We start from the raw sequence: 20,686 nt of genomic DNA on the forward strand, positions 1-20,686 counted from the left end.
ACAGATACCAGTACTCCCACTATTTCAGTGAGAATATCAACATTTTAGAATGAATTAGTTGTCTCCCCAAATTCAAACAGCTAATGTTTGAATCCAACGTGATAGATCCAAGATTCAAAGCTCATTTACCGATTCCAAAATTGTGCATCTAATATCACTTAGGAAAGTTTGTCACCATTTCACCTTGATAAATCCCCACTAATTTGTATGCTGTATATTTCCTATTGTCCATTGGGGATTTATTCCTTTTACTCAAATTTCAAGTGGATGTTCATACGTAAAGGTGTCTTGACACCATCAGTATATCACTCATCTCTCTCTGAGAGAAATTGGTTTTTGCTGCTTTATTAGTTATCTTGGACATCAAGTGGCTATTGATAGGGTTACAAAGCAGCGAGAACCAAGGAAGATTTTTCGTCATCAAGATCTCTCAGGGACCACCTGGGCTTATGAGATCTCTCTGCCCCCTCTTCCTTTCCTCTGTCTCCTTTTGAGCTTTTTTATACTTCTCTAAATTCAGGACAGAATGGTCATATTAAAATAGAATGCCACATTTACACGTTCATAGGAATCTTACCAATTGGAATTTGGATATTTTTCTACCTTCTTTAGAGTAATGATAACTTGATGTCGAGAGCCTCACTAATACCCTTTCTTTCCTAAATACTGTAGCTGGAGGTGGGAAAAGCCTGATAACCACATGGTCTCTCTCAATGAGGTCTCTCTTCAAATGTCACCTTGTGCGTAGATCTTTCTGAACTCCCTGTAAAGAAAACACCCCATCGCTTTCTTTTATGCCTGATTGTTTTCCCACATGTCATTGTATTTATAGCCTTTTTGCCCTGTTACTAGTGTCTGGTTGTGCTAACATTAATCTTTTTTCCCTGATTTCTAGTCACCACCACCACCACCACCACCACCACATGGGACCAAGCAATGATACCCAAATTTCAGAATTTTTTCTTCTGGGATTATCCAATGAACCAGAATTACAGCCCCTCATATTTGGACTTTTCTTCTCCATGTACTTGATCAGTGTCTTTGGAAACCTGCTCATCATCCTGGCTGTCAGCTCTGCCTCCCACCTCCACACGCCTATGTATTTCTTTCTCTCCATCCTGTCCTTTGTGGACATTTGTATCACCTCTACCATCATCCCAAAGATGTTGGTAAATATACAGACACAGACTAAAATTATAACCTATACAGGATGCATCAGCCAGATCTATTTTTCCACACTCTTTGCAGGCTGGGACAACTTTCTCCTGGCCGTGATGGCCTATGACCGCTTCGTGGCCATCTGTCACCCCCTGCACTACACAGTCATCATGAACCCCCGGCTCTGTGGACTGCTGGCTCTGGTGTCCTGATCACGAGTGTCCTGAATTCCTTGTTACAAAGCTTAATGGTGCTGCGATTGTCCTTCTGTACAAACTCAGAAATCCCTCACTTTTTCTGTGAACTCAATCAGATGACCCAGCTTGCCTGTTCTGATACCTTTCTGAACGACACAGTGATGTATATTTCAACTGTGTTGCTGGCCGGTGGTCCCCTTGCTGGGATCCTTTACTCTTACTCTAAGATTATTTCCTCTCTACGTAGAATCCCATCAGCTCAGGGCAAGTATAAAGCATTTTCCACCTGTGCATCTCACCTCTCAGTTGTCTCCTTATTTTATTGCACAGTCCTGGAAGGGTACCTTATCTCCTCTGCTACCCAGAACTTCCACTCAAGTGCCACAGCCTCGGTGATGTACACGGTGGTCACGCCCATGCTGAACCCCTTCATCTACAGCCTGAGGAACAAAGACATAAAGGGGGCTCTGAGGAGATCCTTCAGGATGGCAGGGACAAAAGGGACCATCGTCCTGCTGGTGAAGAAATGCCCTTGATTGCAGGGTCAAAGCCATGATTCTTTGATCATTGTGACACAGAATTTGCTCTTATGTATTTCCTGAAATTTCCATTTCTTAGAAGTCAGCTTCTCTACACAATTTCAGAAAACTCAGTTTACTAAGCTTTCTGCTCTAAGACACATACAAGTTTTTCCCTTGGTCCATTTTCATACCTTCCCACAGTTCTGACTTTGGATTGGACATATTTGAAAATTTCCGTGTCTTTTACAGGACAACTTTGATTTCTGAAAAACGGTTACTTCATAAATGACATATATCATGCCAAGTACAATTTGTCTAGACTTCCTGAAGGAATAATCAATCCTGAGTTGTTTTATTCAGATGGATAAAACTACACTTGGCATCTAAGGCCGTTTATGTAATTTCACCATAGAGGAAAATAGGAAGTCACGATTTTCACTTTGGCTCTGTCATCAGTCTTGTTTACTCCTTAACCACTCTTCCTGATAACGTTGGTTTTATCATTGTCCCCGTAAGCCTCAATGTATTGACAATGATGCCACAGGCTAAGAATGCCCTCAGTACACATCTGGGTCCGTGATACTTGTGATTCATACCTGCGCCAATGTTATGGATGCACTGTCCCTCATCATCATCATTGTTGTTGTTGTTGATCTTGTTAAAGTGTAATTGACATCACATTGTATTAGTTGCAGGTGTACAATGTAATCATTCAATATTTGTATATATTGCAAAGTGATCACAATAAACTCAGTTAACATCTATCACAGTATTTACTTACAAACTTATTTTCATCATGAGCATTTTCAAGATCCCCTCTTCTAGCTACTGTCAAATACATAATAGTTTGTTGACTATAGTCACCAGGTTGTAATGACATCCCCTTGACTTATTCATTTTATACCTAGAAATTTGTACCTTGTGACTCTTGTGCCCTTTTCATCCACTCCCCAGGATACCACCCACCTCAAGCTACTACCAATGGGTTCTGTGTATCCATAAGCTTGATTTGGTTTTGTCTTATTTTTAAGATCCCACATGTAAGTGAGATCATATGGTATTTATCTTCTTCTGTCTGACTTATTTCACTTAGCATAATACCCTCAAGGTCCATCAGTTGTCCAAGATTTCACTAATTTTTATGGCTGAATAATATGTGTGTGTGTGTGTGTGTATCACAATTTCTATTCTATTTTCTTTTTTATTTTAATTCCAGTATAGTTAACAGAGTGTTATATTATTTTCAGGCATACAGTCTAGTGACACTTCCATACGTTACCCATTACCGCACACTTTCTTTATCCATTCATCCACCAATGAACATGTAGCTTGTTTCCATGTCTTGGCTATTGTAAACCATGTTGCAATGAAATGGGGGTGTGTATATCTTTTCAAATTTGTGTTTTTGTTTTCTTCAGATAAATGCTCAGAAGTAGAATTGCTCAATCACATGGTAGTTCTATTTTTAAGTTTTCAAGGAACCTCCACACTGTTTTCCAGAGTGGCTGCACCAGTTTACATTCCCACCAACAGGGCATGAGAGATTCCTCTTCTCCACAGCCGCAACAACACTTGTTGTTTCTTGTTTTTTTGATACTATCCATTCTAAGAGGCATGAGGTTGATATCTCATTGTAGTTTTGATTTTTATTTCCCTGGGGATTAGTGATGTTCAGCATCTTTTCATGTACCTGTTGGCCATCTGTATGTCTTCATAGGAAAAATTTCTATTCAGATCTTCTCCCCATTTTTTTAATCAGGTTGTTTGTTTTTGTTTTTATTTTTTCACTTCATTATTCTTCATTCACAAATGCTAATTGGATATTCGTCCACATGCAACATTTTCTCTAGTGTTCACAACTCAACAGGTTGATGAATCCAAAAGGACTGGTGCCATCACTATACGGAGTATATTGTACTAGTGTTTCAATCACTTATTCCAACCTACATCTTCTTTTATACTCTAAAACATCTTTATTATGTTGTTTGATCAGATAGATCCACAAGAGGTGGAGGTGCCCAAGGTCAGTCCAACTTTCAGCCAGTCAGGTCTGTCCTGTGGCAGCTCCTGAACATAGAACTTTGATGGTATTAAAGAGCCATTTAAGAGCCTGACCAGATCCAGCAACTTGGAGAAGGGACACAACAGCATGGGCGGTGCCATCTTGCTGAGATAGGCTCCCTGTTTGTTCTTTGCTATTGAGTTCTTTATATACTTGGGATAGTTACCTCTTATCAGATATATGATTTGCAAATATTCTCTGCCATTCAGGAGGTTTTCTTTCCATTTTGCTGATGGTTTCCTGTGCCAGCACAAGTTTTTAGTTTGATGTAGACCCTGTTTATTCTTGCTTTTGTTCTCTTGCTTTTGATGTCAAATCCTAAAGATCATTACCAAGACCAATATGTTTTCTTCTAGGAGCTTTATGGCTTCAGGTCTTACATTTAAGTCTTCAGTCCATTTTGAGTTACTTTTTGCCTGTGGTGTAAGACAGTGGTCCAGTTTCGTTCTTTTGCATGAGGCTCTCCAGTTTATCCAACACCATTTGCTGAAGAGCCTGTTCTTTCCTTATTGAATATTCTTGCCTCCTTTGCCGTAAACAAATTAATGATATATATGTGGGTTTGTTTCTGGGCTCTCTATTCTATTCCACTGATCTGTGTTTTTTATGCCAATATCATTCTGTTTTGGTTACCATAGCTTTGTAATATAGTTTGAAATCAGGGACCATGATGCCTCCAGCTTTGCTCTTCTGTTTCAAGTTTGCTTCGATATTAGGGGTCTTTCGTGATTCCATACAAATTTTACAAGTGTTTGTCCTATTTCTCTAAAAAGTGATGTTGGAATTTTGACAGGGGTTGTACTGAATCCACAGATGAATGTGGGTATATGGAAATTTTAACAGTAGTAAGTTTTCCAATCAATGAACAGGGCCTATCCTTTCATTTATGTGTGTCTTCTTTAATTTCTTTCAGCAATGTCATATACTTTTCAGTGTACAGGTGTTTTCCCTCCTTGGTTAAGTTTATTCTTAGATATTTTATTCTTGTGGATGCAGTAGTAAATGGGATTGTTTTCTTAATTTCTCTTTGTGGTCATTGTTATTAGTGTACAGAAATGCAACCAATTTTTGTATGTTGACTTTGCGCCCTGCTGAATTCATTTATTGGTTATAACAGATTTTTTCTCATAATTTGTTGAAATACAATGACATACAATAAATTAAACATACTTAAATGCAGCAATTTCTGGGGACACCTAGGTGGCTCAGTCAGTTAAGTAACCAGCTGTTGATTTCGGCTCAGGTCATGATCTCATGGTCATGGGATCGAGCCTAACATTGGGTTCTGTGCTCACAGCACAGAGCCTGCTTGAAATCTTCTGTCTCCTCTCTTTGCCCCTCCCCTGCTCTCTCTCTTTCAAACTAAAATGTAAACATTTTTAACACAAAAAAAATAATAACCAAATGCAAAATTTTCTGAATTAAATGAATCATACAAAAATTAAGAGTACATACTGAATAAGTCCTTTTAAATATATTTAAGAAAGTGCCCAAACGTTTAAAGCTCTGTTACATAATTGTAAAAACTGTCATCAACCTGAAACCTCTGTTTTCTTCTTTCTGATGGTGACGTGGGTTTATAAACCCAATTCAAGTAGATGTTGTTAGTAATAAATAAGTATCTGGAAATATTTGGTGCGTCCAACAAGTCTTTCATAGGTAGGGAGTGTATGTACCTGTACGTATGTATGCATTTGTACATTACTTCATACAAATACACTCTTACACATGTATATATGACACAGACACAATAACCCTATCTTTTATATTGAAAGGACATTTGGAGAGGATAGAAATCAAAACAGTGAATGTTTGAATTAGCATGGAATTAAAACAATGTAGAAATTTAGACAAAATTTAAAGTAGATGGATGAGGGGTATCTGGGTGGCTCAGTCGGTTAAGGGTCTGACTTCAGCTCAGGTCATGATCTCACAGTTCATGGGTTCAAGCCCCACATCGGGCTCTGTGCTGTCAGCTCCAAACCTGGAGCCTGCTTCAGATTCTGTGTCTCCCTCTCTCCCTCTGCCCCTCCCCTGATCATACTTGCTCTCTCTCTCTCTCGAAAATAAATAAACATTAAAAAAAATTTAACTAGAATAGATGAACTTAATTTTAGTAATGAATTACTTTTTCTTATCTTAAAGCACAAAGGTCTCAAAGTGAGAATTCATATTTAAGACTAAAGTTGAGGGGTGCCTGGTTGGTTCAGTTTGTGGGGTATGTACCTCGTTTTTTAAGATTTTATTTTTAAGTAATCTCTACACACAATGTAAGGCTTGATCTCACAACTTTGAGATCAAGAGTCACGTGATTCATGGATGAGTCAACTTGGTGCCTTGACATGTGACTCCTTATCTCAGGGTCATGAGTTCAAACATCACATTGGACATAGAAATTATGTTTAAAATAAATAAATAGATGCATAGATAGATAGAGTGAATGAGTGAATGAGTGAGTGAGTGAGTGAGTGAGTGAATGTGTGAGTGAGTCATGTTTATATTTTACCAATGGGGAGTTCACTTTTTCCATTCCATTTAAGCAATGAAGCAGAAGCTCCAAATTGACTTTTTTCCCTCCAGTTAAGGTTGGATTTCAACACGAAATTCCCTCACCCAAGAGAATAAAAATGAATTAACTGGGAGAATGAAATTCACTTTCCTCCAAAACAATTTTATTACATGAATATCTATATTACATTCTTACTTCTGCTCTAACAAATAACACACTAGAGGCTCAAAAGACACAAACTTATTATCTTACAGTTTAGAGGTCAGAAGCCTGAAATAAGTCTCCACGAGCTAAAATCAAGATGTCTGCAGAGCCTGGTTCCTTCATGGATGCTCGAGGAGAGACTGTTTTCTTTCCTATTGTGGTTTTTAGGGACAACAAGCATCCTTTGGCTCATTGCCCTTTCTCCATCTTCAAAGCCAGCAAAATGGCATCCTCACATCTCTCTCTGACCCAACTATTTTGCCTCCCTCTCCTGTGTTTGGAGGACCATGGTGATTATGTTAGCTCCACCTGCATAATCTTGGTCAATCTTAGTTTAAGGTCAGCTCATTACCAGTCTTGCTCTATTTGCTACTCTATTCTCCCCCTTTACTCTAAAAAATAACTTATTCAAAGTTTCCAAGGATTGGAATGTGGACAACTTCAGGAGGCTCTCATTCTGCCTGCTAGAAAGTCTTTTCCAAAGTATTTTATTTGGTGTCATTTGACGGCCCTTATATAAAAGAAACAAACACGGAATTTATCACAGCGCCTAGAATGACCAGATACACTTGTCATTCCAAATTTTATACAAACACAATTTATTTCATGAAGAAGACCTACAACCACCTGCACCTTGCTCTATCCCAGGACCGCAGCCTTGCTACTCAAAGAGTGGTCCACGGACCAGGACCTACAGTACCAATATCATTCAGGAGCTTGTTAGATACACCATATCCTGGGCCCACCATCACCTGCAAAATCAGAATCTGCATTTAAACTAGGATCCTAGGTGATTCATATGCACCTTGAAGTTGCAGAAGCGCTGGGCTAGAGTAGGTTTTCACACATTCTCAATTTGGCCTTTGAGGCAGGATGATTATTTGTGTTGGGAGCTGTCCTGCTCACCACAGGTGTTTAGCAGCATCCCTCAGACATTGTCAAATAGGCCCAGGGGGAAAACTCATCTCTGGCTGGGAAATATGGGACAGAGTTTGAAAAATGGAGCACCCTGACAGAATCCAATCAACACCAACCCCTTTCTGCAACCATAACCTTGAGAAGATCACTAAATTCTTCAAGCCCCATTTCCCCATGGGGAATGGAGTTCACAATAGTACTTCCTCACAGAATAGACTTTTATAAAAATTAAATCAGACAATTCCTAGAAGCTTCTGAATCCAGATTATAGTGTATAAAAAGATCTGAATATATCTCTTACAATAAACAAACATTTTATAATGGCATTTTAAGTACTGGCTCTGAACTTGTGATATAAGTGTGAAATCCCTAATTGTTTGGGAAAAATTGTCATGAAGCCCATGGGTGTAGTGCCTGAGGTTTTGTATCAAAGGAACAAACTTAACATCTCTGTTGAAAAGAGGAAAAGTTACTTGCTAGAGATGTCAGGGGCTGTGTCTCCACCACAATCAATGCTTTGAAGAATCCAAGGGACCTTAGTTAAGACCTATTTCTCAGTCTTCAACAGGAGAAAATGTTCATTGTGGATTGGGATAAGGTGCTGGGAGTTTAGATCTCTGAAAGGCAGAAGAAGTGATAGAAAAAGAGTAAGAAAGACTGGTTTCAGATGGCTTATCGCCTGGTCTCCTAGGAACAGAAATTCAACAGGAATAATTACCTCTGTCCACATAGGTGTCCCACAGGGGAATCATGTGCCTAAAGGTGAGAGAAACAACAGTGAAATGTGCCTAATGAGCAGAATTAAGAGGCTGCAAATACCTCCTCGGTTGCAGCCCCACAGTGTGTACAACCTCGGGCTGGACAAGACATGGTCGTTTCTTTTGCAGTCCTAAGTCTGGATGGGACACGGAAGTTTGACCCATCCCTGCTGTCGCGTCTGGGACAGAGCTTCATCCTCCACCATCCAATGAGGTAGCTGTTTTGAGTTGCATGTAGAGACCCTCCTCTCAGAGACCCCATCTAGATGAGTTTTACATCCCAGTAAGTACTGCAGGAGAAGGTCAAGAGAATGAAAGTCAAGAACATTTTCCTGAGGTCACCTGAGAGCCAATCTAGCCTGGCCAGAGCTGAGACTTTGCTGTAGTTGTTTGCTGGCTTGATTAGTAAATTGATTGATTGTTGTATTTATGATGCTATAAATAGAAGTAAATATTAAACTCAGAAATGCAAGGTTCAACATTAACAACTAAATGATAATAATGGAAACCCACCCAGACCGGGCATGGGAAACATAAAAGTAGAACCTAAGACCAAGGATCTTTGCAATTAACCAGAGTAGAAAAGTCAAGTATGAGCTGTGGAGGGACATACACTGAGTGAGGACATGTCTTTTCATTTTTAAGGTAGGACATATTAGATTACATTTCCGTACTGATGAGAAAAATCCAGATGAAAGAATTCTCCCAAGTACATCCTGCAAAAGGGGTACATCATGCCTACATGAAGCAGGCATATCACAGCACCTTCTGTCTCTTGAGTATTCAAATGAAAATTTTTAGGGGCACCTGGGTGGCTCAGTCAGTTGAGTGTCTGACCTGATTTTGGCTCAGGTCGTGATCTCAGGTGTCATAGGATTGAAGTCCCATAGTTGGACTCTGCCCTGACAGAGCCCCTCTCTGTCCTTCTCTCTCTCTCTGCCCATTCCCTGCTTGTGCTCACTAGCTCTCTCTCTCTCTCTCTCTCAATCTCTCTCTCTCTCTGTGTCTATCTCTCTATCAAAATAAACAAATACTTTTTTAAAAAAGAAAAAAATTTAAATGAATTGTGTGAAAAGGGATATGCTAAAGAGCTTCCTTTACAATTAGCTCAATACCTATGAGTCCGAATATATTCTGGGTTAGCTAGCCACTCACTTTCTCTATTGAAAATTGTCTGTGGGAATCCTTGCTGTTTGCATAGTGGGGTCAGAGTGGTTTTATTCCTGGTTTTTATTCCATTCTTTCAAACAAAAAATTGCCATTTTTTTCACCAACTTGGCTCCTTGACATTTTGCTTTTTTATGATGTGTAGAATTACTTGTGAAGAATGTGTGAGAGTGTGTAAATTTTGTGTGGTAAACTCTGTGACTTAGTCATAATATACTCTCTCCGCTGCTTTTTTTTTCTTTTTCTTTTTTTTTCTTTTTTTCTGAAAGAAGTATACTGTCACCTTAACATTCTTCACTTGTGAAGAGCTGCTTTCCACAAAAATGACAGTAAATGTCTTTCTGCATACTTATGCTCTTAAAATACCCTTTCTACATATTTCCAACTAGTTTTCACAACTCTGTATTCCTCTATTGTTCTTTTTGGCCCTTTATTATTGGATCCATTTCCAAAATTGAAAGTACATCACTTGGAAGGCATTTTTTTTATGTTTGATGAATCACTTTTACCCTCCATAAACATGATTGGTCCACATATGTTTATGTGAGATAAAATTAAAACTTTAGATATCGCTTTCTCTCCACGTGAAAAGACTTTTTCATACTCTTTTATCCCAAGTCCTTGGCCATCTAATTTAGATCATTTTAACTCGCTTTCTTCAGAAGTTGGTTTAGGGTCTTCCCTCAATTTTGTTTCATGCAGTGGTTTTGAGCCATTCTGCTTACCCAAAGTGCATTTTCACTCTTTCTGTTTCTTTCAAAAGTCTTCATTTCTTTTGAAATTTTTCTATGTGATGCACACATACACCTTGCACACTCTGCCGACCGAGCCAGCCTGGTGCGCCTGATTCATGATTTTTTTTTTAAAACGTTTATTTATTTTTGAGACAGAGAGAGACAGAGCATGAACGGGGGAGGGGCAGAGAGAGAGGGAGACACAGAATCGGAAGCAGGCTCCTGGCTCTGAGCCATCAGCCCAGAGCCCGACACGGGCTCGAACTCACACCTGAGCCGAAGTCGGACGCTCAACCGACTGAGCCACCCAGGTGCCCCCGATTCATGATTTCAACACCTGCAGGACATTTCATGGTGTGGCTGTGCCATTTACACTTTTGATAGTGTCACATATTTTTTCTCATTAAATTACTATTATATCAATGTTACAAAATATTTTAAAATGGATAAACTATGTTTCTTAACCAAAGGGTTTTTTGTCCTCCAGGGGATAACGAGCAATGTTCAGAGACATTTTGGGCTGTCACACTGGGGAGGGGTGCACGGAGGCCAGGGATGCTCTAAACGTCCTACAATGCACAGGACACACCCCACTACAGAGAAGGATCTGGTCCGGAATATCCACACTGCAGAGACTGAGAAATCATGAGTTAAAGAATATGTGTATTTTTTAAGACACTATCTTTTTAATTTTTTAAAAGTCTAATGGCTGCCATATTGTTACTATTATCTTTTTTATGAATATAATTTATTGCCAAATTGGCTTACATACAACACCCAGTGCTCATCCCAACAAGTACTATTTTTTAAGTAATCTCTACACCCAACATGGGACTTGAACTTACAACCCCAAGCTCAAGACTTTTGAGTTCCACTAACTGATCCAGCCAGGTGCCCTAAGAATATCTGTATTTTTTTAATGTTTATTTGAGAGAGACAGAACGTTAGTAGGGGAGGGTCAGAGAGAGAGGGAACACAGAATCTGAAGCAGGCTGCAGGCTCTGAGCTGTCAGCTCAGAGCCCAATACGGGACTCAAACCCACGGACCGTGAGATCATGACCTGAGCTGAAGTCAGACCCTTAACCGACTGAGCCATCCAGGTGCCCCATGTATTTTAATATTTGTAAATGTCTGCACAGTCTCCCAGGGTGTTATAACACTTCACAATTCTGACAGCAAAATTAGAAAGTGCCCCTTTGCTACCTGTTAAAAATTCCAACCTCCTTCAATGTGACCGCCCCTGAAGTGTTTTCTCAGGATGTTGGGTGTGATACTGAGGAGAGATGTTCCACGGACAGGACACTACAGTAACCAGATGAATAAAGTGCAAAAGGTACATAGTGTGGGCAAGGAGCTCCCTGTGTCTTGAACCTTAACCAGCTGTGAGGCCGCATGTCTTCATGAAATTCACAACAATTACCTCTTGTCCATTCCCCTCAACACACTGGCTTCCTTCTGAGCCTTGATTTTCTGGAAAAAAAAAATAATGCCTCCTCAGGGCCTTTGCACTGGCTGACCCTTTTCCACTTTCCAGGATGTTTTTTTTCTTCCTTCAAGTCTCTGCTTAAATGTCACCTACTTAGCCAATCTTGACCGAACACCCAACATAACACTCCATCCACTCTCTCTTTTCACCTGCCTTCATTTTCTTCATAGCCTCTGTTCCTATCTCAGAATTATCTCATTTCTATATGTGTGTATATCCAGTCACCATCATTGAATTGAAGGTACCATTCCTCTTCAACACCCTCTACCTTACGACTTGAAAATGATGGGGCGCCTGGGTGGCGCAGTCGGTTAAGCGTCCGACTTCAGCCAGGTCACGATCTCGCGGTCCGTGAGTTCGAGCCCCGCGTCGGGCTCTGGGCTGATGGCTCAGAGCCTGGAGCCTGTTTCCGATTCTGTGTCTCCCTCTCTCTCTGCCCCTCCCCCGTTCATTCTCTGTCTCTCTCCCAAAAATAAATAAACGTTGAAAAAAAAAAATTTAAAAAAAAAAAAAAAAAAAGAAAATGCTGACAGCATGGTTGACACTCCATATATTCCTCAAATGCATGAAATAATTTCTTATTAACTCTATGATATCTGGCCATTGGGGAAACAACTGATGTTGGGATGAAAATTACTAATCAGAGAGGAAACGGTGATCCCCTCAAGGGGCCCAGGTCCATTCACAAAATATTGAAATTATTTTATTGACTGGAAATACATGGTAGCATTTGAACAATGTGGGCCAGGCCCATGTGAAGTTTTGTCATGTTATTTTCCCCTTTATTGGTAGTCACCTCCACCACAGGGACCCAGGAAATGATACAGTAACTTCACAATTTCTTCTTATGGGATTTTCAGAAGACCCAGAACTGCAGCCCCTCATATTTGGGCTTTTCCTCTCCATGTACCTGATCACTGTGTTTGGGAACCTGCTCATCATCCTGGCTGTCAGCTCTGACTCCTGCCTCCACACGCCCATGTACTTCTTCCTGGCCAACCTGTCCTTTGTAGACATTTGCTTCACCTCCACCACCATCCCAAAGATGCTGGTGAACATCCAGACTCAGAGCAAAGTCATAACCTATGCAGGCTGTATCACACAGATTTATTTTCTCATACTCTTTGGTGTGTTGGACATCTTCCTCCTGAGTGTGATGGCCTATGACAGGTTTGTGGCCATCTGCCACCCCCTCCACTACACGATCATCATGAACCCCCAGCTTTGTGGGCTGTTGGTTCTGGTGTCCTGGATCATGTGTGTCCTGAATTCCCTGTTACAGAGTTTAATGATGTTGCGGCTGTCGTTCTGTACACAGGTAGAAATTCCCCACTTTTTCTGTGAACTCAATGAGATGCTCCAGCTTGCCTGTTCTGACACCTTTCTTAATAACGTGGTGATGTATCTTGCAGCTGTCCTGCTGGGTGGTGGTCCTTTTGCTGGGATCCTTTACTCTTATTCCAAGATAGTTTCCTCTATACGTGGGATTGCATCAGCTAAGGGCAAGTTCAAAACGTTTTCCACCTGTGCATCTCACCTGTCAGTCGTGTGTTTATTTTACTGTACGATGCTTGGCGTGTACCTTAGCTCTGCTGCTACCCAGAGCTCCCACTCAAGTGCCACAGCCTCGGTGATGTACACGGTGGTCACGCCCATGCTGAACCCCTTCATCTACAGCCTGAGGAACAGAGACATAAAGAGTGCTCTGAAAAGAATTGTTGGGGTTCAAGTGATGTAATGGCCAACTGAACTGTCTTGGGGTTGGAGACGTGTCCATGATTGCAGGGCAGAGCCTCAGAACCAAGAACTGCTCTTCCTTGAATAGACTTTGGCAGGAGAATCTGCTCCTTCTGTTTTTCTCCTGGAATTTCCTCTTGTTTGCTTTCAACTTCTCTATACATTTAAGGAACTCACTTTATCAAGCTTCTGCTCTGTCTGACATAGTTTCCCCTTTGTCCATTTTCATATGTCCCCAATGTTTTCCCCAGCCTTAGAACATAAATGCCTGGAAATTTCTGTATCTAATGGGACAAGTTGGATTTCTTAAAAATAATTTCTTTTCAAATGACTTACCCCACGAGAAGTAAATCTCCCCTAGATTTTCCAAGAACATAATCACGAGTTATAGTCTTCATATGAAAAAAAGCTACACTTGGCCCCTAAGCCCTCTCCATAATTTTATCGTAGATGAACATACAAACCAAAGTTTTCACCTTGTGTCTGTCAATCTTTTTACATCACAACCTAACCATTCCTACTGATGACATGGACTCTAACAGTGTTCCCTTTAAGCCTCTGGCTATTGACACCACAATGCTCTGGCTAGGAAAGCCCCGGCACTCACCCATGCCCATGTGCTTGTGGACATTCCCAGAGCTTATGCTGTGACTCACTGGCCCTCGGGTTCTTATTGTGATCAGAAGACACACCTCGGCACCACCATCAGAGAACTCTAAAAAAGCAATGCCTGTTACTCACAGATCCCGGAGGGCACATGGGATGACCAAAGGCCATTTGGAGAGGTCTGAGAAAGGGAGACAGAGATTGACAGACACTGGGAGCACCGCTGAGGGATCTGATTTATTCAGGACCATGGCCAGAGTGGCTAGGGGGTTGCGGGTTCACACCTTACTGGACAGTTTTATAGGAGCAGATTTCAGCAGCTGAAGGGGAAAAGCAAGGTCACTCAAGGGCAGTTATATTAGTTACCCAGGGCTTTGTCAACAGGAACTTCCTGGCTGGGGCGGTCCAAGTGCTAATTTGGTAATTGTGTCATACACCTGACAATATGTTTGTTCAACATGGCTGTTTTCAAATGGATGCCCCAGAAATGCAAAGCTTAATTTCAGGCATTTACATTATAATCAAAAGCTTAATGTCAGGCACTTACTCTAAAAAACATGCTACTGTATTTCCTAATCGGTCTCCTGTTTTTTCTCTGTTATTCAGCGCGGTGTCCAGGAAGCCTACCATAGCCCAAGACAAAACTTGTTCAGCATAATATATCTCCCAGTGGAGTCTATATGGAAAGACAAACTTAAATAAGTTCATCAACTGGATATATTCTTAGTGTTGGGACGACCATAAATATGAGGAGGCAAAATTTCAAAACACTATCTGTTACTACACAAGTTTCTTTCTTTCTTTCTTTCTTTTTTTTCTTTCCTTTTTTCTTCCTTTCTTCCTTCCTTCCTTCCTTCCTTCCTTCCTTCCTTCCTTCCTTTCTCTCTTTTCTTTCTTTCTTTCAACAGTTGATCTTGTGCATCTACTTATTGAAGCATAGAACATTTGTGTCCACAGCTGAAGGGACTTAGTTTTTGAGGTGAAGGATTGCTCAGTGTCTTCTATGCTTTATCAGGGAATTTTCTTCCTGTTTCTACTTGAGAACTTCCAGTGCTACCTGTTAATATGACACTTCCTGGTATTATACATAAAATAACTCGCTTTTCTTAATTTTTGTCACAAATGCTAAGGCTTGGCAAAGGAACAGTATCAGCCCCATCCATTTCGTACCTCTGTCTTGCTCTGAAATCTCTCCCACCTGCATGACCATAGGATGCTTCATAGGAGAGCTGGATATCCTGCTGGCATGTGGTTCAGGGTCCCCAGGTCTTCTGCACAAACGTGCATGTCCTACAAACTCTCCCCGTTACCTTGAGGGGAGCCTACATATAGTCACTTGTTCATCAAGTCACGGGAAATAGACTTGAACCACAGAAGGATGACAACCACTCTCCTCAATTGTCGGACCATATGCCACAAATAAAAAGCAGCACATGTCTGATCACCTCAAGTCTGTTTGCTGGGGTGATTGTGTCAACCAGGTGTTGCTGTATAACAAACAGGCTGTTCTTATCAAACGGGATATCATAATGATGTGGGATTGCCGAGCACAATGGTGAAGAAAGAATTCTTGAGACTTTTTATGATGCAAAAAGGTACGTTTATTAGAGCTTGGAGATAGGACCCATGGGCAGAAAGAGCTACACTGGGATTGTAAAGAATGACTGATCATATACTTTTAAGTTTATGGAGGAGGGGAGTAGAGATAGCACGTTTCTAAGGAATTCCTTTATGCTGAAAGTGAGGTTTACGGGGCCATGGAGGTTTGGCTCTTGTCAAGATAAGGTTGCTTTTCTTGTCTAATAAAACATTAACATTAATGTAGCCTCGAGTTCCTGGACTCAGGGATTTGTCAGTGGGCTGCAAGTTGTAAGGACACTGATGTTTAGCTACATTTCTCTTGCTTTTGTTCTCCTCATCGATGATAACTTTAGCATCAAACGGGATCATATCGGGAAGCATTTCTTTCTTTTTCTTTTTAACATTTATTTATTTTTGAGAGACAGAGAGACAGAGCACAAGTGGGGGAGGGGCAGAGACACAGAATCTGAAGCAGGCTCCAGGCTCTGAGCTGTCAGCACAGAGCCTGATACAGGGCTTGAACCCTCAAGCCATGAGATGATGATCTGAGCCAAAGTCAGACGTTTAAGGGACTGAGCCACCCAGGACCTCCGGGAAGCATTTCTTATCTCTGCTGGGCTCCTCATGCATCTGTGGTCTGGTACGAATCTCTCTGTTGTGTTTCTAAGGCTCATCCATGATGCTGTGTGTGGTTGTAGTGCTCTACTGTCTCAGCCAATTTGTGGTCTTATTACTACATTTCTATGTGCAGGTTATTCTTCTATTTATAAATAAAATGAATTATCATGTGAATTCTTTGCATTGAATCCCAGTATTCCTACACCCGTATGTAACATTGGTTTTCCTTCCCTGTTAGAAGAGCTATCTCCCAAACCTGTAAAGGAGAATCATCTATCTGTGCTCTCTATCCAACCCTTAGCCTGCACCATAGATATGTTCCCAGTTAATTAATCAGAGTAAATTACACACAATACACCACATATTTAAAGGGTACAGTTTGATGAATTAAATGAGCTACACGAAAATTCATAGCACATAGTGCAAGTTTCCATTTGTGTATAATTTAAGCTTTAACTGCTTTGTTAGGTAATTCTTAAGATTATAAACTCCCTAAGCCTCTCTTTTCTTATTTCTGAAGTCAGAGTGGATGCTCAACATAACTTCCAATGAAATGTAAGGAAAGAATGAAATGCATGGATATACATTTTTTACTCCAAGGAAACCATTCAAGTGTAGTGGTTGTGTCTTATGTGTGTGTGTGTTTGCACACATTTTTCTTTCTTATAATGTGTACACACACAGATGATTTATGATTTCATCTTTGTGTTGAAAGGAGACTTGAGAAAAAGTTGGAGAGGATAGCACTGGAGAGGAAGAACGAATGGTTGAATCAACCTAAAATAAAAAGAAGCAGAGATAAAGACACAAAACGTTAAATTACAATGAGTGAACTTAACTTTTGTTTTTAAATTTATGTATTTAAATTAAGTTAGTTCACATACAGTTTACTATGGGTTTTAGGCGTAGAGCCCAGTGATTCATCGCTTGCCATGACACCCAGTGTTCTTCCCAAGTGCCCTCCTTAATGCCCTTCACCCATTTAGCCCATTTCCCCCCCCATACACACACACCTCCTCTCCAGCACCCCTCAATTTGTTCTCTTTATTTAAGAGTCTCTTATGGTTTGCCTCTCTCCGTTTTTATCTTATTTTTCCTTCCATTCCCCTGTGTTCATCTGTTTTGTTTCTTAAATTCCACATATGAGCAAAACCATGGCATTTGTCTTTCTCTGACTTATTTCACTGAGTATAATACCATCGAGTTCCATCCATGTTGTTGCAAAAAGATCTCATTCTTTTTGATGGCTGACTAATATTTCATTGTAAGGATATATTACATCTTCTTTATCCATTAAAGAGCACCTGTACCCCAATGTTTATAGCAGCACTATCAACAATAGCCAAACTATGGAAAGAGCCCAAATATCCATTGACTGATGAATGGATAAAAAAGATGCCGGTGACCGTAATTTTGATCACGAGTTCCCTTCCTATTTTGTTGCCTCAAGGACATTATAGTCAGAGCACATCACATTTATGCACACAGGAATTCACTCTACCACCTACTGGGCAGAATATATCCAAACTGTTTTAATTTTTTTTCTACATATTGTGGGGTCTTTAAAATATAATTTGTTGTCAAATTGGCTAACATACAGTGTGTAAAGTGTGCTCTTGGTTTTGGGGGTAGATCCCCATGGTTCATCGCTTACCTCGTATTGTGGGTTGTTAAAATGTAAATTGCCCTTAAGCAAGGGAAGCTAATGAGTGAATCAAGAGGCTTAAATTTGGTTGTCTCAAATAATTTTATTGACTGTGTCAGTATGAGATTCCTACCGCTGCTGTAAAATATCTCCACACTAGCTGCTTAAAACATACACACCCTTACAGTTCTGGAGTCAGAGCTCGGAAGGAGTCTCATCGGGCTAATAGCAGGAAGTCTGCAGGGTTGACTTCTTACTGGAGGCTCAGGGGAGAATCTGTTTCCTTTCCATTTCCACTCTCTGTCGCCGGTCACCTGCATTCTTTGGTCATGGCTCTCCCTCCACCTTCAGAGCCGACAGGGTAGCAGTTTCAAAGTCTCTCTGACACCAACTCTTTTGACTCCCTCCTCAACATTTGGAGGACTGTCGCGACTACCTTAGTGCCACCTGGACAATCACAGCTAATCGTTGTATCTGAATGGCAGCTGATTGGCAGCCCTGTTCAATCGCCTGCCTTGATTCCCTGAGCTCTAGAAAATACCATGTTCGTAAGCACTGATTAGGATGTGGACCTGCTTGGGAGGCTCCTCCTCTGTCTTCTAAAAAGTCTTTTTCAAAAGTGTATTGTTTTCAGGTGATTTGACTAGTTTATACATTATGCTCTGCTCACCATGAGAGCAGGTACTGTCTGTCCCCAGGCTGCACCATTACAATAAATTGACCGCATTCCTTATGCTGGGCCTTTTATTCCCATGACTTATTCGTCCCATAACTGGAAGCCCACACCTCCCACCTGTTGTAACCTTGTGTGTCAACTGTACTAAAACTATTACAAAATAATAGATACATGAAAAAAACAAAACCCGGGTGTATTATTTTGTGCCATACTAGTGCCTGCCTATAAAAGAAGCAAACACAGAATTGACACAGCCTCTAGAATGAGGGATACACTATTCCCTCCAAATTACATGCAACGATGATTTTTTGTATAGGAGATCTCTAAAACTACCTACATCTGTCTCTAACACAGGATCACACCCTTGCTAACCAAAGAGTGGTACACGGACTGGAACTTGCACATAAATAACAAGTGAGAGCTTGTCAAAAATGCAGAAGCTCTGGGCCACCCGGGGACTATCACTCAGATGCTGCATTTGCAGCAGGATCCGTGTGGATTCATTAACATTTGTAGACCACGTGAGGCTGGAGAAGGGCTGGTCTGGAATAGGTTTTCTCACTTGTTGCACCAGACCTTTGGGACAGCTTAAGCCTATTTTTGGAGGCTGCTTCTTGTGGACGAGGTGTTTAGCAGCATCCCTTCAGACGTCACCAGACATCCCCGGGGGAAAATTCATTTCTGGTGGAGAACCACTGCCCCCAAGCTTGAGAACCAGAAGCATCCGACAGAATCCCACTCAAGGCCCACATCCTCGAGCACTGACTTCGGGCAGGTCACTAGATGCCGCCGAGCACATTCCCGCCTGGAGAATGGAGTTTAGAAATGGAGTTTCTCAGGGACGACACGTTCACAGAACATTGAATTAAACATTCCCTGTAAATGCTCGACACAGGTGATAGCATGTGCAAAGACCTAAGTATACCTCTTATAATTAACAAGGCCTTTATAAGTGGGACTAAGTGACAGCTTTTAGCTTGAGATAAAGTAAGAAAGTCCTAATAGTGACGGCAAACGTATCTTGAACCCAATGTGCATAGTGCCCAAGGTTTATTATCAGAAGAACCGAGTTCTCCACCTCATTAAGAGAAGAATAAACACGTCTGGAGATAGCTGGGTCCCCACCACAAGTCAATGCTTTGAAGATAAAGAGACCTAGTCCAGGCAGGATCCCTCAGTCTCAGACCTGGAGGAAACTGTAACTGGGAGCTGAGATAAGGTGCTGGGAGATTTACTCACCAGGAGGGAGGCAAGCTGAAGGAAAAGGAGTAAAAAAACAAAAACAAAAACAAAAACAAGCCCATCCAACTGGATTCCCTACTTTTTTTTTAATGTTTAGTTTTGAGAGACAGACACTGAGAGTGGGGAAGGAGCAGAGAGAGAGGGAGACACAGAATCTGAAGCAGGCTCCAGACTCCAAGCTGCCAGCACAGACCCAACGCAGGGCTCGAACTCACAAACCACAAGACCATGACCTGAGCTGAAGTCTGACGCCCAACCGACTGAGCCACCCTGGTGTCCCTGAGGATTCACTACTTCTAAACTGGTCTCTTGGGAATATGGTTCATTAGAGAAATTTCCTATGTGTGCAAAAGTGTTCCACTTGGGAACTGTGCTGGAGTAAGAAGAGGGAACATATACCTAATGAGCAGACAACAGGGAGCTGTAAATATCTCCTGGGCTCCTGTCTGTCATCCTGTGCAACCTTGCACAGGAAGGGGCAAGCTTTTCTGTTTGTTCTGAATCCTCGTTCTGGCTGAGGACTGATGCTTCACTGCCTCCTGCTGTCTCGGGTGAGGGCAGAGCTTTAGTCCCTATCATCTGCTATCCAGGGAGGCATTCAGGCTTCCACAAGGAGACCTTCCCGTCAGACACCCCAGCCAGGTGAGTCCAACAGCGCAGTGGACCGTGGGTGAGAGGGTCAGAGAGAATGGAAGCCAAGATCATTAGCTGTCACCACTTGAGAGCCAATCCAACGTAGCCCAGAGCAAGTGGTCACTGTGTTTGTTTGCTTAATTAAGTAATTCATGTATTTATTCAGTGGCTGTGTCAGTTTCAGAGGGAGTGCCATTCACACTCTTGAAGAGCTTTCTTATTCTTTATCATTC

General features: G+C 41.3%; 1 protein-coding gene and 2 pseudogenes across 1 annotated transcript; 2 read left to right on the forward strand and 1 right to left on the reverse strand.

Moving 5' to 3' along the window:
- The first annotated feature begins 923 nt into the window (after positions 1-923).
- LOC124524037 (olfactory receptor 7A17-like) lies at positions 924-1,891 on the forward strand (annotated as a pseudogene).
- Positions 1,892-3,809: 1,918 nt separating this feature from the next.
- On the reverse strand, positions 3,810-4,039 carry LOC124523054 (NADH dehydrogenase [ubiquinone] 1 subunit C1, mitochondrial-like; annotated as a pseudogene).
- Positions 4,040-12,511: 8,472 nt separating this feature from the next.
- LOC124522902 (putative olfactory receptor 7A2) lies at positions 12,512-18,927 on the forward strand. The gene is made up of 2 exons (XM_047094586.1): positions 12,512-13,432; positions 18,898-18,927. The coding sequence occupies exons 1-2, from the start codon at positions 12,563-12,565 to the stop codon at positions 18,925-18,927; spliced, it is 900 nt and encodes a 299-aa protein (XP_046950542.1). The 5' UTR covers positions 12,512-12,562.
- Positions 18,928-20,686: the final 1,759 nt, after the last annotated feature.

This window comes from Lynx rufus, unplaced genomic scaffold (assembly GCF_022079265.1).
Source record: "Lynx rufus isolate CCGP_SWC_20201006 ecotype Redwood Valley unplaced genomic scaffold, mLynRuf1.p SCAF_4, whole genome shotgun sequence".
Lineage (NCBI taxonomy): Eukaryota > Metazoa > Chordata > Mammalia > Carnivora > Felidae > Lynx > Lynx rufus.